We start from the raw sequence: 19,039 nt of genomic DNA, 5'->3' as shown, positions 1-19,039 counted from the left end.
CACTCAATGACTAAATCCAATAAGGGAAGAAACACGAGCCTTGAAGGGCATCATCATAGGTCAGCAGTTATAAAAGCTGTTTTCATCAAGGATGAAGTAGAGAATGTAAAGACTCTTCTGTCATGTTTTAAACAAGTTTCCAAATGAATTTTTGTCCTTGTACCAAAGTGCAAGTACCTTTTTCATCTGATTCAGAATCTGATTCATCAGAGCTTTCACCCCCTTCAATGTCATCCTCTTCTTCCTCCTCCTCCTCTTCCTCATCCTCATGATCACTCACTTCTTGATTTTCTTCCTAAAATGTAGTTTGTAGCCATTAATACACAGTTATGGCAAAACAAAGTGAGTACCCCATTAAGAGAGACTACTGGAGTATGCAGTAAATTCCAAAAACTTCATTTTTCATCAGTTCAAAAATCATTCCATGATTTTAAGGTTATTTACATAACAATTTTGTCTTAAATCAAAGAGTGCTTCATCTCTCATATTATCCTATTCCCCCCCCCACACACACAATGCTTTCACAATGCACAAAAATGAATGTAGCCAATATTTATAGCTCACATATCAAAAAAGGAGGTTCTCAAGAAAACAGTTTAAAATGGATGCATGACAACCATTTCTCTTTTCTACATCCAAGTTATTATAGCTATCAGCAACAAATGACAACCAAAGCTAGGGACTAAAATTGACAGGTTCATTTTTCATACTTACCACTTCCAATTCATTGTTTTCTCTTTCTGAAATACCCTTTTCTTCTTTCTTCTCTTGGTCAGTGTCTGCATTATCCTCTTTACCAGCCACGCTTTTAAAAAAAAAGGGGGAAAGGGTGTGATATTAAAGTAAAGAGAAAAACGGTTCACTCTTTTCTTTCAGGTTTTTAAAAATCATCAATTATTTGGGAAAACAAACTAAAAGAGCTGACCATTTAACTGACCAAAATTATCACGTCTGATGCTTCAGAGGAAAACAGAAATTGCCATTCAACCAATAGTATAGTGATTTATACTAATGAAGGAACAACTTATTTCCAGAAATACTGAGGAACAGATTACGCCCTGGAGTATGAGACCCACTGAGACTGCTAAGAACTAGCCACAGAAACAGTCGATTAACTAGAATGTAAGGAATTTAAATTCAAAGGCATCAAAATAAATATTTTTCCATCTAAATATATAAAACTTTTCTCATCTAAATATAGAGCTATAGAAACTGCATTTTTATTGCTATCCTTATACATTTAAGAATAAATGTAAAGATCCAGAATAAATCTGCCACAGCTTAAATTTGTCCACACTGGCTGCACCCATCAAGGTGTCCAGGTGTCCTCCAGTAATAATAGCACATGATGCTTTTTTCCTAGGCCCTAAGTACAGCACAGGTCTGTTTCTGATAACCCCACAGAAATGTGTCTGTGCACATCAAAACTGTCTGAAGTTCAGCCTGACCTTTGAGTGAACAGGAAATTTCAGGTTCTGCCACAAGATTCTCCATACAAATAGCAGCCTCCTCTTCAGTTTTTGAGTACTAAGAACTCTTAACTACCCACGAATGCTAATTAATGGTTAAAACTAAACTAGGTCAGCCCTGTTGGCCTTGAGAAAAAGTCAGAAGACTCTACAGTGAGCAAAGTTTTTGAACACTTACGTCACTTGACCCTTTTAGGGGTTTAGCAATCACACTCAATTAGACACAGAAGTTACACATCTGTACACTAGACGCGTACATTTAATCAGGTAAGTAATATTAAGAAAAGTGAACTTTAAGTGAATCTACATGTGAAAAATTTACTCGTGTGCTATAGTAACATTTTCAAATTATTAAGAATGAAAAGAATACTTGAATAAGGCAATTGTCTCCAAACAAAATCCCTCCTAAGAATGAGTTTAAAAACTTTATCATAACAACTTTATACTAGCTACCATTTCTTTCTGGTACTCTGCTACATTAAGTAATTGCCCTTATAAATGGATTTATTTTTAGAATCTAGACTAGAATTTTAAACTCCTTTAGGCTCTGTTATTATTATTAATATTGAACTCTAATGTTTCTAGGTCCCAGTCTCACTGATATTTTCAGGCTCACACAAGATAAATTATAAATACTTTTTCCTTTACATGTGTTTTTCAGAGTTCTTAATTTATTTTTATTTATAGATTATCTACTTAATTTGTCTCTTCCCCACTAGACTGTAGGCCTCATGAGGGCCGGGATCATGTCTGTTTGGCTCAACATTACACTCCCAGCACTCAGAGGACATGCATAATAAATGTGCAGTTAGTGTCAAATACATGAATCCCTATGACTGCACATAAGCACCTCTGTTTGCACCTCTGCTAGAGTTCAATGGCAGACTGAAAGATACATAAAGATGCATGGAAGATAACAACATATCTCTACAGTGAGGAGAAACTAGTAGCAGGAATATCAGTAAAACAATCTTAACTGGAGAGGAGTCAAGTAAATGATAATAGAGTTCCATAACATTGTTAAATCATTTCATTAGAGAAAAATACTGAATATACAGAATGCTTGTCTTATATCACTTGTACTATATAGTAGGGCTGCTGATTTTCCACCATCATGTAGTTCAAGCTGAAAATCTAGAAAGGAACTCCCTCTGCATCCAATCATTCCATTCAAAGGTCAGTACCATACACTCAAACAGTGCTACATTTGAGATACAGGACTAAGGTTAGGGGCTAACAAAGGAGAATGTGTTAGAAAAGGTATCTCCCATGAGCACCCCCATTCCTTCACCTATGCTGTCTCCCTTCCTCACCTGCAACTGTTGCAGCATATAATTTTTGCTTTTATTGGTTCCTTCATTACTTCAAATTCTAACCCCAATTCTATTTTCCTCAGGTTTACACCCATAAAACCCCTTTATTCCAAATCCTTGACCCAACACACCCTCTCCCTCCCTCCATTATCCAGTTAAACAAACGTTACTTTTTACTTAACATAAAGTTAGCTCATATTATAAGCTGTCTGTGCCAATTCTAATGCAGAAAAATCAGTAGATGTAACTTTACGTTATTAATTTACCTTTATAAATCACTTCAAGCTTAAGCTTTTAAAATACACATTGATACTTCATAATTATTGTACTTGAAATATTCAAGTTTTCCTCAATAAACTGGGGCAAATTAATATGGAAAACAAAGATATCTAAGTCTGCACTTTACACAGAATCAGAATCTTGGAGCCGGGAGGAACACTAGTGCTCATGTGGCTTTACCCCTTTCACATCTGACAACCAGTGTCAACATTTTGGTTAACAACCAAAAAAGAAACTGTGGCCTGGATAAATTAATCCATTCAAGGGGAATAAAACCAGGTATCAAGATCCCCGGGCCAGTATTCTAGAACCTGGTCCCAGAGGTTGAGTCCAACAGAGAAGGAAGCATCGCCGTCATCCAGGAGCCTGTGCGGTAGGCAGAACCTCCGGCTCCACCTCAGACCTACTGAATCAGACTCTTCCCTTTACCAAACTCCCACTGTGATCTGTGCGCATATTCACGTTCGAGAAGCCCTGTCCTAGAACATCAAACTGTGCTGCTTTTGCTATCCCTTAGGAATGATACAAAAGTTGGAAGCAAACTATCCATTGAGCGCATTTAAGGGACTTAAATATTTTATGGTGGGAAAATTTTTCCACACACTATTTTAATTTGGACTTTATTTTTTAAAATAGAAAAAAAAAATCACATTTTTATGCCTTTAATTCCAATGATAAACATAATGTCCTAGATATATACAAATCAGGTGATTCTGAGTATGACTCATGGACAATTAGAACTGTATTATAATTATAGGATACTTTGAATAAGCTGTAGAATTATAAAACACAGTTATCGAAACTTTAGAATACTATATAATATAAAGAATATAATTGTGAAATGTAATTATTAAATAACTTCAAGAAATCATAATTTTAAGCTTTCATATTTAAAGTAAGATATCAGTTTACCTAATTGTTGCATAGCAAATGTCCTCAAAAGGCTTATTTTAAGAGAGAAATTTCTAAAGTGGTGCTTCAAAATATATGACTACTATTAAAACTAGTTTATTTTCTTAATCATTTCAGTTACATAATTGGAAATTTGTTTAGAAAAATCTATGCAGAGAAATTCTTCAAGGAAATAAAATACCACTTGACCCTAGTTTAAATAACCATAATTTTGAATGAGAAAAAATGAAAAGGTTTATTATACAGAGAAATGCACTTCTAAATTTCTGTCAAATTTCAAATGTAAAAACAAGATCTTGTTTCTGATGCTCATTTCAAATACATTTTAAAACATTTGTTTTCCTAATTTGACCTCAAAAATGCTTTGCAAATCTTATCTGTAGTAAGGCCACAGTTTCCTTTTGCTTTGTTGCCATATTAATGTTGTTTTTCAACAAAGATTATACCAAACAAGGAGAGGAGGAGAGAGCCCACCCATAGCTTAGCACGGACTGCAACAAAATGTCAATGCCCACCCAACTAATAATTGCCAGTCTGCTCACAAGTTTCTGAAAGATACATTTTGAAAGTCAAAGGAGGCTTGGGGTCATTTTCAGTCTTAAAAAGGTAAGTTGCCTTTATAATTAAGATAGTTTATTCTGAAATCACATGAAATTGCCTGAATTTTAATTCATGTAACTAGTCATAGTTTTCTACTTAAAAAGTGTTTTCAAAAATATATTTGATATTTTTAATTTTACAAAATCATCATTACTTTTAGGAGCACCAAGCTAATGTAGTCTGAAACAATCTATAATTCTATAACACATTCCCTTTTGAATGGCAACTAGTATTTAAATGACATTTTAATTAAAAACCTGGGAAATATTCCAACCTTCTTTCTTCTCGATTGCTTTCCTCAAGTTTCTGTAGCCTTCAAAACCACGAGGCACAGTATTGGAAGGCCAAGCCAATGAAGGACAAACCAGACAGTAAAAAGCGAGAGTGATAAGAAGGTAAAAATGAAACATGAGCTTGAAGACTTTAAAATAAATTTTAAAAGATATCATCAAAGGACAATACACAGTAAAAAGGCAATACATTTTGTATGAATAAAAAGTAAGTAGAAAAACAAGCAGCATCATATCTAAGAAGGATATATAGACTTATCAGTTGAAATTACTTAGCAATAAAACGTGAAGTATCAATTTATGTAAGTAGCAGGAGTGCTGGATGCCATTTGTTTTTTAAAGTCTGAAATGGGTTGATTTTCTCAGTTTCCCACAAAGACCTACTTTCAATAATATCCTCTGCCTTTTAGACCTTTACAAAAGACCGTTTTATGGCATCATTAAAGAACTTCAAAAAGTAATGCCTTTATACCATAATATGAAATTACCATTAATGCTACATACTAGAATACTACTTTTAAAATGTTTTTTCTCTTAATATACATGTGAACATCACTATATCAAAAAAAATCTATTTCAAAATCATACATGACATGGTATTACAGTCAAATGAACATGGTATCAGTGAAAAACTAATTTCATCAATTGAAAATTAAAATCTCAAAGTATCACTGTACTAATATTAAAAACTAACAAAGGACATGTAAGGCAAAGGTGGCAATAAAATGGGAAATGTAGTACTTTCCATTAGTAAGATTATATTTCAACGAGAAAAGTATTAAAAACTATAAGTATGTACTTAAAGGCTTTGAAATAAATTTAAAGAATACTGACTATGCAGAATGGGGCATCCTTACTCAATGGAATGTACTGAATACCAACATTTGTCATGTAGACAAGAAGATAGATCTGCTAGGCTCTGAAGAAGTACATAGCAATCTTGATACAGTCCACTTCTGCCCAAAATTTCAAAAATATTTCCCAGAATCATCATTTTAAAATGAAGAGACTGAGTCTTAGATATTAATTATTTTAGCAAGCCATTTCTCAGTTTAATTTTGTAACAATATGGACTCACATATGATTTTTATTTCTTGGCCTGTGATTTTTTTTTCTTACATACTTATATACTGCTATTACAAGAAGAGACTAGCAATCTTTCTGAGAAAAAATAGTCAACAGAGTGATATTCACCAGGGATCAAAGGTGCAGTAAAATGGCTAAAAAAAAAATGAAAGTAAAGCCATTGCCTAAGAAATCTGTATTTCTAGAGTTTCAACCTGACACCACTAAATACAAATACAATGCAGTCTGATGAGTAAGTGATGTTTTCATTTACAATGCAAGTCATTTAAAGCTAGATATCCAAAAATACAGGATAAATGTGTGAACATAGATTTTCTTTATCCAACTACACAAAAAAATGCAAAAATACTTTATTTTTAATCTAGGCCTATATTTATGACAATGAGCTACAATGGCTCAAAAGATATGGTTCATTGGCAAAGAGACTAAGTTTTCTATTTTCAACATGAAGATTTACAGAGTTACATTAAAATCTATGGATGATTATAAGCTAATACGTAGAAAAACTTTAGATGCCTTCACAGTTGCCTTTTTTAAAAAGCTTCGCAATCAATAGTTCAAAAAAGACAATGGGGGGGTCAGAGAAATAAACTAATATCTGACACTTCTCCATAATTTAAAGGAGTTCAGTTTTTATTTCATTTAGTTACACTACCAATACTTCTACATCAGGGGTGGAGGGCAGGAAGAGAGGCAGGTACAAATCTTCCTAACCATTCTAAGACATTTATGTAACAGAAAAACAGGCAAGATAGTCTTGGCAATTATTTTCCCTTATTTTCTTACTATGTAGACCTATTTTACAGATCAACAAAAAGATAGAATACCAAACCTTAAAACATCATATATTAGCTATTGCTTGTAGGTTTGATAAAGACTTTGATGATGAAGAGATTGAAACTTTGATGTAAAACATGACCTATGACATCCACCTTGAACACAGACTTGCACTCACATAAAATTGACCCAGTTGCTGCTCTTCCCACCATAGCCACTAAAACCAAAAAGTAGCAACACAAAACAAAGTAAATAAAAAGACATGGAGTTTCTAAAGAATTTGTGGATTCAGTGGGGAGGAAAGAAAGCAGCTATGAGAACCAGGACAGCCTAGGAAAGTGGAACCCAAAGGTCAAGCCCCAGATAAGTACAGAAACTCTCAGCTAAAAGGTGGTAAAAAAAAACAATTTTTTCCTACATGACTTGATTCTTTTTTCTTGAGGGGTTGCTGCCCTACATTTTAGCATTTGGATTAATGCTTCCTCATTCAAAATTACAAACATCCCTAGTAAAAAAGTTTATAGGTTATAAGTCATTTCCACTGGCATGAATTTCTCATCAGATGGCTTTGCTCCTAGATTTGAATTTAAAGAGATGAGAGAAAAAAGTAGATGATTTTGAAATTGGGAGTACTTTGGAATAGGGTACACTTACATGAGAACTGACTGTGTATTGCACAAACAGATCAAGGCAGCACATGGGCACAAAATATCAGTAGATGGCAATAAGAAAGAAGAGCCAAGGCAGAAATTCACATTTGCCCCTAAAGGCTGGCTACGCCCATGAGAATGAAAGGTTCTTTCCTCTTTATTTTCTTTTCCTATTGCCTTCTTGAACTTCATGCTTTCAGCACATTATAAAATCAGTAAAAATCATTTCATGTGAGTGAATTGGGAAACCTAGACTCCATACTTCCTAGAGAAAAGGTTAGTTCAAGATCCGAACAATTTTGATAGAACTTACTGTATATGTAAGGTTGAGGCAGAACACAAATTTTTGTAATGTCTCTCCGATAAATAAAATAAATATGAGGCATATAACACAACTTGACAAAAATCAGTATATCCAAAGAGGAGCTATAGCCTGCCAAGAGTTCCTTTGGAAGACTAATCACTAACTTCAGTAAACCTGAAGTCATTCTCCAGGAAATGTTTGCTTATTCTTTGTTTCTACCCTTTGGCTAAAATGAGAGTTTACATACAATTTTAAAACAGAAACATTCAGCTAAATGTTATTTGGATCTATAGCTAAAAGTTATTGATGACAAACAAAATCTTTATCAGGCTTAGTAAAATAGTATTGGCTTTCATTTTTTAATCCACAGATGTGTATGAAAATGTTTTATAAAGCATTTTTTAAAGCACTGCAAAGGAGTTATTATAGTGTGTATTAATTTGTTTTTTGTAATTCTAAGCTATCTTCCACTTTTTTCACAGAAGATTAAAGTAACATCTCTCAATTCACCTTATCTGGCTTGTTTGGTTTTTTATCAGAAATTTTTCTTTAATCTCATGTAACTTTTTGTTAGAAAATAACTTTTTTTCACCTGTATTGTTATGTTTAAATCCAGTTATTTGGTGAGTTCTTCTTAGTATTAAATCGGCTATTATTTTTATCTCATAATTATTACCTCTAAAAGAATCACTAAAAATAGTCACAATTTGTCACTTTGTAATAACTTACTTAACTTGTAAGAATAAAAATGCTTAAAATTAATTTGACTTTAAAATATTAAAGATAATATTTTTATCTTGAAATGGTTGAAAAGCAACAGAGACAAATCCTAATAAAAAAATGTTTTTCCTTTAACACCATTTATCAGTCAAAATGCTTACAACTGTGCATCATCACAAAAATAACCTGCATCAGAGGTATTAATTTGGGGTATCTATGGACACGACAAGAATGTCAAAAACAGCCTATGTTTTTATTGGTATCTTTATGCTTTTTTAATTATTCATATCGACCAGTGATTTAGGTAATATCTCTAAATTTAACTCAAAAGGAAAGAGCAGAACCAGCTCATAACCACAAGAAATGTACCCTTGATTATAATTATTCATGAACATAAATCACCTAAACCTTTAAATACAAGTTATAACCTTTGACATTGTGACCAACTACAGAATTAGATTTTATATGTAAATGGTAAGTCTTGTGCACAAGTCCCATTTTCATCCAAGCAGTATGTTGAGTCACAACAGTTTCAGTAATTCTATAATCATTATTTCAGGTTCAAATCCCCTACCTAAAAGGGAATCACTGTAGATTTCTTAATGCTGCCATAATCACCCATCCATGGAAAACTCCTGCTAAGATATTAGTATCTTAAGGATGAAACTTCAATTGCAATGCTTCCTAACCATAGATGTCTAAATCCTTGTTTTAATTATTTTAATTATTCCTTTTTAACTCAAGGACACAGAGCAGAATTAATATGAAGAATTTTATCTCCAATAACTTTGACCAGCTCTTTTATTTTTTATGTAAGAAACACCTGGATGCCTAAAATAAATTTCTAAATAAACAGAACAAAGCAGTAGGTAGACTAAATGTCAATAATAATCCTACAAAGTGTGCCCCTTGTAACAAACCACTTAACAAATAACATAGCTTTGCCTACTTTTGAATATCTAGCCAAAAATGCTTAAAATTAATTTGACTGGCATGTTCAAAATATATTTGACTGCACTCTAGAATCAGTATGTAAACATGTCAAGAATTTATGTATATTTAACCACTCACACATTACAAGTGGTCATATTTTTATTTTCCTCCTCTTCTTTGCACCCTGTTGATTTCAGAAGGAGATATTATCAAGATGCAAGGACAAGACAGCCTAGAACAGTGGTGAAAAGCTGAGTAACTCCTTGTTGGTTCAGATAATAAATAACTTTCACATAATCAAATTAGATGCCCTGCAGAAAATACTTAAAAGAGCAAATGATATTACATGATAGTCTGATGGATTAGTTTAGCCTTTAGTTAAACTAATCTAGACAGGAATTAGAATGTATCCATGAGACCATTTAATTGCATTAGAAAATGGGGGGGGAATGAAAACATTGAATTGGAATGGTACAGCAAGCTTTGCAGAAAAGAAAGGTGAATGGAATGCAAGAGCAGCTATTTGAAGAAATAATAAAATAGTCTCTAATAGTAATTTTACCTTGGCATAGTCTAAGTAAAATTCATTACCATAATATTATCAACTTTTTTACATACAAGTAAAGATAAACTATTAAGAGCATCATTGTAATTGTCAGCTAATTTAAGTAGCATTTCATTTGTTAATATATTTATGAGACTGTATACTCATTGTAATCACCAACTAAAGTATCCTGAAAAGTAAAAACAAAATAGGGATTCATAAACCAGTGATTTTTAAAACACTACCTTCTTTTCTTCTTCTTTTCTTTCCTCTTCAGCTTTTCTAAATCTTTCTTAGCTAGATCTATAATTTCAATGGTCTCCTTGTCTGAGGACAGTATAGTAGGAGAGAAAGATGATGGTCCACTGAAGTAAGGTGATCTTGCTGTGGCTCTTGTCAAATTTTTTCGAAGGTTCTCATTCACTGCTTCACTCTCTAATAATTTTGCCCTAGTGAATAAAAATATATTGAAATGGGAAACATTTTTTACTGTGGCAAAAAATACATACCATAAAATTCACCACCCTAACCATCCCTACGTGCCCAGCTCTGCAGCACACCAAGCTCATTGGCACGGCTAGTGCAAACCCTGTCATCGTCTATCTCCAGAACTTCTTTATCTTCTCCAGCTGAAGCTCTGAGCTCTGTACCAATAAAACACTAACTCCTCATTCCCCTCTCCTCCCAGGCCCTGGCAACCACCATTCTACTTTCTGCCTCTACAAAGTTGACTACACCAGGAATAAACAGGCATTTTGAATTAGTTCTTTTGCGTGCTAAAAAAAAAAAAAAAGAAAAAGAAAAAGAGATTTTCAAAATGTCTTAACATGGCTACAAGGTAGGTTTTTAAAAAAAAAAATAAATGTGTTCACAAACGTTAATGTTTAGGATATTTTTTAATTCCCTGGTTAAATAATTACAATTTTGAAATCACACTCTTTGTGCTCAAAAGTGCCAACAGTAATTAGATTACTTGCATTCTGGCCACCACACACTGGTTATCCTTGCTTTGTAAAGTCATCATTGAAACTTAAAATACACAAGCAGCATGGTTCTCAACCATGCAGTTCCTCATTCATCATGCCATAATAGCATTCCCAAATCCTTGCAAAGAATAGTCAGTCAAACTTGCCCCTAACTGGCTGAGAGACATCTGGCTCCTGAATATGTCATGGGAAAAGATGGTATCTCCAAGGAAACCTGAGTCTGATAATTGAAAACATTCTTTTGTTTACTCAAGTGGTCCAACTAATGACAGGAGAATAATGTATGTACTGTCAGTAATATGCAAAACCACAGAATAATAAGATCCTAAAACACCCTGGACCTGAAACTGAAAAGGATTCAGAGAGTCCTCTGGGCCAGTCCCTTTACCTTGATTTGATTTAAAACATCAAGAACACAATTATCAACTTCAATATAATAGATTTCCAAGGTAAATTGGCAAATGTGACTGAGATGGGACTATAAAGAGAAAATGCTACCTACTACCTCTGCCCCAAAACTGTATTACTAAGAACTTTTGCTACATGTGCAAATATTTCAAAGAAAGATGTTAGATTATTTGTAATGATTAAGCTCTCAAAGGCATAGTCAGGTCTGTGTTTTTCTCATTCTTTACCAAAATTATTCATGACACTGTTGAAACCAGCTGGAGAGAGAGTATATATAAATCAGTGAATATGTATTTCAAGTTAATGCCCTACTAATTCTTTAATGAAATTGTCTTATATATCTGGTGTTATATGTGAGCAGAAAGCAATTATAATATTGTTAAATGAATGGTTAAGCAGCTGTGCACAAAATTCTAGGTTAAATGACTTCAAAATTATTTTAAAGAAAATCATAAATATAATGCTGCTATTTTTTTTAAAACAAGAGAGCAACCTAAGTATAAAAACTCAGCTTAACTATAAAAACTCAGTCAAGCCCTGGCCGGTGTAGCTCACTTGGTTGGACTTCATCTCCCAAAGTGAAAGGTTACCGTTTCAATTCCCAGTCAGAGCACAGGCCTGGGTTGTGGGTTTGGTGCCCAGTCAGGCTGTGTAAAAGAGGCAACCAATCAATGTTTCTCTTTCAAACATGTTCCCTCTTTTTCTCCCTCCCTTTCTCTCTCTCTAAAAATAAATAAAATCTTCAAAAAATCAAATATAAAAACTCAGTCAAAATTTATACTTTTCCATATTTTCAATATCTATCATAAAGCCTGGTGCACAATAATGAATATTAATAATAAATGAAAATATAATAAGCTAATTGTCAATACTGTCTTTTCTCAAAGTTAAAACACAGTTTTATTTACTCACTTGTGCATACCATTGTGTGTTATTATTCCAAAACTTTCAAACACAGAATACTTAATAATATTATAGGCATTAAAGGACCTGTCTTTTAATTGGCTGATTTATATAACAATCAGACAACTTGTGTTTTTTTATTATCTGATCTTAAAAGTGTGTGTTTGGTAGGGGCATATTCAATGTTCCTTCAATCCTAGTGTTGATAATGGTTAAAACCTTTAGGGCTCACCTCCGCAAATCCCATGCTACATTAGCAGAACCTGCTCTTTATATCGACCGTAGAGAGAGCATCTCTCTGTTACCCTCTCTTTCTCTTCACACCCACCCAGCCCACTTGTTGCTGCCTGCATTTCATTAAATAGGAGACTAGGCAGTGAGGCAGAAAGGAAGTATACAGACTTCCTTGGGAAGGAGCAGACTGAGGGCTTGCCTCCCAGCTCTGTCACTCACTCAATCTTGGACCATTAGTCTCTAAGAGCCTCCACTGTTTCCTCTGTAAAATGGAGATGAAAAATATATACTTTCCTAGAATTATGTGAATCAATGATATAATGAATTTAAACTCACCTGACTGATAATGTATGTAACAAATAAAACTATTCTTATTGAAAAGTTGCTAACAATATAATTATCTAATATAGGGAATTAGTTAAATCATTTAAAAACAGAAGACAGTACTACATGGGGCCAAGCAAAAATCATGTAAAAAAAACAGTTAATAACATTTTCAAAGTACTCATAATATCTTGTCGTATTTCAAAGACTGGGTAGCAAAGCAATGTGTAACCCCTGATATGAATTTTGCTAAAGTATGCTCTGAAAAAATATTGAAGAGATATACCAATATGTTATCATCATTTTAGGAATGGTGGGAATATGAATGGTATTAATTTTGTTTATATTGCCTTATATTTTCATAAATTTCTACAAAAATTTAAATGCCACCAAAACAAGAATTAGCAACTGTTATTATTTCAGAAAAAATATGGCATATAAGTTATTAAAAGGTAAAAAGGTAACTAGTATTATTTTACAATTTGAATGATAAGACTTAAAATATTTTATATTTTTATATTTTTATAAATTTATTTTTTTTACATTTTTTCTATGATTTTATTTATTTGTTTTTAGAGAGAGGAGAGAGGAGGGACAAAGGGAGAGACTTCGATGTGAGAGAGAAACATCAATTGGCTGCTTCTCACACACGACCCAACCAGAGACCAAACCAGCAACCCAGGTATGTGCCCTGACCTGGAATCAAGTCGGCAACCCTTTGCTTTAGGGGACTACACCCAACCAACTAAGCCACACCAGAGCAAAATATAAACATTTCCAAGTGATAAAACATACATTTGTGTTAAGTTTAGGAAGCTGTAAATAAATGCCTTCCTAAAACCAAGTTTTGATAGAAATATGAACTGGAGCAGTACTTAGTAAAGAAAAACAAAATGTGAGAACTTGCACATAAACAATAATGTGTTAGGACTTTACAGGACTTTTGAGTTTAAGAATTTTTATATCCTTTGCTTTATTTGAGGCCCATAATAACTCTTTGAGTCTAGCAGGTATTAATTACCTCATTCTTACAGATGAATGAACTAAAGCTCAGAGAAATTAGGTCACTTTTCCCAAGGTCACACACTTACTAATAAATTAATAAATTTTGAAACAGGTAGGTGATCCAATTTAAATTCAAAGCTCATTTATGCTTACACACAAATTATTTTTATGCTGTAAATTACAGTGCTGGGATTCTAGAAGGCTATTCCTCAGGAGTGAGACACACTAATTAAAGAACAATCAAAGAAAAGTTGGGAAAACAGAACAAGTTATTAACCTAAACCAAGAAGGGTTTGATCACTTATTGAACTCACGCCCCCTGCCCCATCTCTGTTCTCTAAATGGCTTAAAGAATGGTCTTACCTCAAGAACTAGAAGAAAGAAATATTAAATGCTGCTTTTAGTCACTAGGAGGAGCAGAAATGATTCAGTCAGTTTTCTAGGAAATAACACTAATGATAATGAAGCCATTTGTCCAGCTGTGAGATAAAGCTTAGATAAGACCTTAGAATAACAGGGTGGAAGAGAAGTAGCAGCATAATAAGGAGGGCGTGGAATCAGCCTTCATAATTGACCAGGGACGAGGAAACAGAAGAGAAGCAAGCTAGCAGCAGGAAGAGCATCTTCAGGTACTAAAAGACAGATATTAGTTGTGTCTCAAGGAATGGTAAAGACAGGTTCTACAGAGTGAGGAAAGCCATACTTTTGGCAGTAGACAGGAAAGAGCATTGCCCGCACAAGATAAAAATGCAAGTGCAGATGCCTGCTGACCAGAACCAAGAACAAATGCCCCAAAGATTTTTGCCAAAAGGTAAAGATTGGAGATATATGTACGGGGGAAAAAAGTAACAGTTAATGAAGTAACTCTATTTATTTCCACTTCAGATGTCATCTCACTTGTTTTTGCTGTTTAGAACTCTTAAGGGATCCAGTGCACCTTGCAGAGGCAGAAGCAGTGAAAAGATTCCCCATCTCCATTTAAGAATCTCTAGAAAAGTCAGAAGGACACAAAGGGAAAGAGAACACAAATACAAGATGGAGAAATGTTGGGATAGCTGTGAACCACCATCTCCCACTTGGTTATTCTCTGTGAATGTGTACAAAAATGAGACCTGAGCTACACAGATGCTCCCCATGGAGCAGGCTATTGTTTTACTTCAAGAGAAAGTAATGGAGCCATCAGGGCAAACCATGGAAACTGAGAAAAATATAAAAATGATTAGTGTCCCTGGCCTTCTTTCCGACTCCTGCTTCCCTAGTCTGGGCTCGGGGGTCTTATCTATATTCCCATGCCAGGCAGTGGCATTCCTTTTACTAATTTCTGTCATTCCATTTATGACATGGGATTATTTACCTAAGTTACCCCACCTAGACCGTGAACTTGTTTATGTCACACTTGCTAAGTGACCTATACTGAGCATCACGGCATGGTGCTCAGTATATGGTGAGCATTTGTAGCATGTGTGTGAAATGTGAGTGACGAATGGGCCTCTGCGCCAGAGAGGCTGGCAAATATGTAGGGATGCAATGACTCACACATAAGAAGTAGCTGGAGAAGTAGAAGGGAACATATGGAGTGGGAGATTTAAAAAAATTAAAGATGACTTATTGATGCTGATCATTCCCAAATGGTGAGGGATGCACCCAAGGTTACTTCATCAATATCAATTATGCCTGTTCTATAGGACAGGTTAGATAAGCTCCCACAAGGGCTATGACAACCAGAGTAGGAAGATGACATGAAAATATAACATGGGAAGAGATGGAAGGAAAGTTTTTTGGAATGTGACATTATGGAAAGGCAAACACAGATTTCCCTAACGTTAACCAAAGGGCTGGGATATTGCTGTTATCAGTTACTGAACAATAAGCCCAACAAATAGCAATATTAATACACTAAAAAACCTAAAATGTATATATTATAGAACATGAACTGTACCTGAGATCTTCAATTTCTTTGATATAACTGTGAATCATATTACTAATTTCCTCATTCCCTTCCCCTGCAAGATAAAACATGAAAACAAGAAATTTTTTTTTCAATTAAAACGTCAACAAAACAGAATGGGAGAAAAAAACAAGTTATGAAAATAAAATAATAATGCTTTAAAACAAAATTCATACAGCAAGTTTCCAACCTTCACCCACATAATATAACAAATAAAGGGCACATTTTGTTTCTGCAAAAATACACTATTTACAAATGAAGTATTTAACTTAAAATCACAAGTTGTACATAAAGACTGACATTTCTGCTTTAAATGTTCCAGGTAATTAATGAACACAAAGAATGCCCCCTGCACTCCAAAAGTCAACCCCTCACGCATTCCACCCTAAGCACTTACCTGCTCTGGCAAGAACTTGGTTGGCCTGATCACTAACAAGCTGTGTAATTCTGGTCCTCAGTGCATCCACCGTCTCTTGCATGGCTTTAATTCTTACACGCAAATTATTATTTTCAGTCTGTAGCATAGCATTCTCATGAAACATGTCATTGATGCTTTCCACACCCTCTTCATCAATTATTCTTTTACCCTAGAAAAGAAGGGTATTTCCCTGTTGATTGAAGAACCTTAAACACACAAGGAAAACTATGTAGTTTTACAACCAAGAGCCCTTTATCTTAACAGCCTCAAGGCAAAACAGATCCTTGTCCTCCTATTGCATTCCTCAGGTGTGTCACTAAAGAAATTGATTGAACAGGAAGCCTTTTGAACCAAACAGTTGGTCAGGTTGATAGGCTAAGCATAACTAAGGAAAACTAGAGAATTCTACCTTCAAAGAAAGAAGGCCACTATCTTGAAAAATAAGAGGTTCCAGAGGCATACATGTGCAAAATATCATAAAAGGCATCATCATGTTCACAAAATGTATCACAAAATGCAACGTCAAACCCATTAGCTTACTGTTTTGTACTCCATGAGCTCCATCTGAAGTCTTGTGATTTCACTGCGGAGTGCATTGATCTGCTGACTAGCTCTATCTTGATTGACCATCACCTTGTTCTTGATATTTCTAGCTCGATTGGCATATTTCAGGGTATTTAAAGTTTCCATAAAATCTCTGTCTGAAGGGCTGACACATGCTATCATGATTGTTTGGCTGCAAGTTACAAAGAAGAATTAGGTTTATGGATAAAAGCAAATAAAACACTGAGATAATCATTTTTAAATTCCTGCCCTTTGAATAATATCTTCTCCTCAAGATACAAAAAAAAATTGATACTAATAACTTAAATACAGAAACAAATTAAAAAGCCCCCATGCTTTAAGACTATCTTAAATGATTTTGTTTACTTAAGTAAAATTTGGGAAGATGAATTTATATTATTTTTCTTTGATGCATAATACCTTGAGAAAGTATAAATGCATATATTTATATCTCATCTCTTCACAATAAAAAGTCGAGGCAATGGCTATAGAATTCTAAAATTCAATCTATGTGCTAAATTGAAATTCAAAAGTCACTTTTTCATTATCTACTTAATATCTGAGTATTTTAAATTTTTCTTCCTTTTATTTAATCACTTGTAACCTGATTTTTGTTGTGAGCAAAATATTTTGCACAAAATCCTATCACCTGAACAAGAGTACTTAATATATATCAATATGTTTTATAATATAAAGCATCATTTGTGATTGAGTGGTCCAAGTTCCAGGGCCAGACTACACAGGAAAAATGGGAAACATTACTTTATAGTTTGTTTGTTTACTACCAAAGAATAGGACAGTAAAATGCTTAGTATGCCCCAGCTATTGTCTGTCAGTGAAACAAAGACATTCTAATCAGTTTACACATTCACTGAAAAATCTAGAGACCTGCAATTAAAGAGCTAATTTACCCACTCTAGTAGGGAATTCATGCTTCTCAACTCTAATCTATAGCCTTCTAGTCTCCTGCTTCCACTCCTGCCTTCCCACACTAATCTCAACACAGCACTCATAGTAACCTATTCTACCCATCTTTCTCTCTTTATCAACTGCTGCCCATCCTTATTTACCCTTACTCTTACTATTCAACTCAGGTATTGTTTAATCCAATAATCCAATCTTCAGTCTGGATGTATTTTTTTCTCTGCTTCCTCACATCCTTTGCATATCTCTTTTTTGTTGGTTTTATTATTATTATTATTATTATTATTATTATTATTATTAAATTTTAGAGACCCCAACCCTTAGACCCTAAACTCCTAGAGGCCAAGAATTATCAACTTTTATTTATCACTATACTTTGTATAACACAATATTTGGAACATACTATGTCATTAATAATTGCTGAGGTATATGTCATGTACCCATAATATTTATTTATTGAAGGTCAGAAAGTTAAGATAACTCATGCCTCTCTAGCTCTCTTTTGATGAAGAAGATAAAGTAATCAAGTGAGAATGATGATTACAGATACTAATTAGAGAACAGGACTACTCAAAATGTAGACCCCAGTCCAGTGCCAGTCTGCAAACTATTGTTACCAGTTTATAGTAAGCACAGGAATTGAAAATAAGCATTTTTAAAGTTTGGAACAGTTGAGCTTGCTGTAGTTAATGAACTCACTGAATAGAGTATAGACCAGTTCAAGTGTTTTAGAATTCACGTAAGTCACAAATGGGGCAAGCTGAGTACAATCATGCATAAGCAACCCACCACAAATAGGTGTTGGAGGAGGAAAAGAACTTGCCCTTCACAAATATTTTGAAAAGCACTGGAATTATGTGCTAAAGGAGAATAGGGAAAGTCAAGAATGATAGGAGCTAAGGTACAGAAAAGTTCACATATTAGATAAAACCCAGAAGACACAAATGTTAAGAAGGGTTGTGTTTATGAAAAACTCAAAAAACATTAAATTTGTTTACTTTTTAAGTTTATATGAAACCACATATCTGTCTTAAATGAAACCACACCATTTATATTGTTATATATCATGCATTAGTATATTATGTCATATACCATATTATTTATATTATATGTTAGGGAGGAAATGCATCACAATTTTAACAGTAGTTACTTGTAGGTAACAGAAATATAATTGATTTTTTATGCTTCTTGTTTTTCTGTATTTTTCAGAATTTTTGCTATAATCTTGTTACAATATATTAAATGTTATGAATGTATGAATCCAGCTTATTTTAAAAAAGACAATTTACTAAATTACGTCCATAAATATACGCAGTTTGAGACCAAAAATATCTTTGATTTTTCTTTTAAGAGTAATTTGTACAAACTTCACAAAAATGAAGATATTTTGTTTTCCAAAGCTTATAAAAAAGCATAAGGCTTTTGAACTAAGAGTTTGACACTCTCTA

General features: G+C 33.8%; 1 protein-coding gene across 7 annotated transcripts in view; it reads right to left on the bottom strand.

Moving 5' to 3' along the window:
* KIF21A (kinesin family member 21A) overlaps nucleotides 1-19,039 on the bottom strand; it is a 136,085-nt gene that overhangs the window by 40,691 nt on the left and 76,355 nt on the right. For 4 of the 7 annotated variants that reach the window (XM_054591251.1, XM_054591255.1, XM_054591253.1 and 1 more), the window contains exons 8-13: nucleotides 16,644-16,839; nucleotides 16,083-16,272; nucleotides 15,677-15,740; nucleotides 10,123-10,326; nucleotides 715-805; nucleotides 178-295 (exon numbers count right to left, since the gene is read on the bottom strand). In XM_054591251.1, the coding sequence (XP_054447226.1) occupies nucleotides 178-295; nucleotides 715-805; nucleotides 10,123-10,326; nucleotides 15,677-15,740; nucleotides 16,083-16,272; nucleotides 16,644-16,839 (863 nt within the window). Of the gene's footprint in view, nucleotides 1-177; nucleotides 296-714; nucleotides 806-4,847; nucleotides 4,887-10,122; nucleotides 10,327-15,676; nucleotides 15,741-16,082; nucleotides 16,273-16,643; nucleotides 16,840-19,039 lie in introns of all 7 variants that reach the window. The other 3 variants (XM_054591249.1, XM_054591252.1, XM_054591250.1) reach the window with 1 other exon arrangement.

This window comes from Pteronotus mesoamericanus, unplaced genomic scaffold, assembly GCF_021234165.1.
Source record: "Pteronotus mesoamericanus isolate MK-2021 breed Mesoamerican mustached bat unplaced genomic scaffold, CSHL_Meso_final scaffold_21, whole genome shotgun sequence".
Taxonomy (NCBI): Eukaryota; Metazoa; Chordata; class Mammalia; order Chiroptera; family Mormoopidae; genus Pteronotus; species Pteronotus mesoamericanus.
This window is presented reverse-complemented; position numbering and strand designations above follow the sequence as displayed.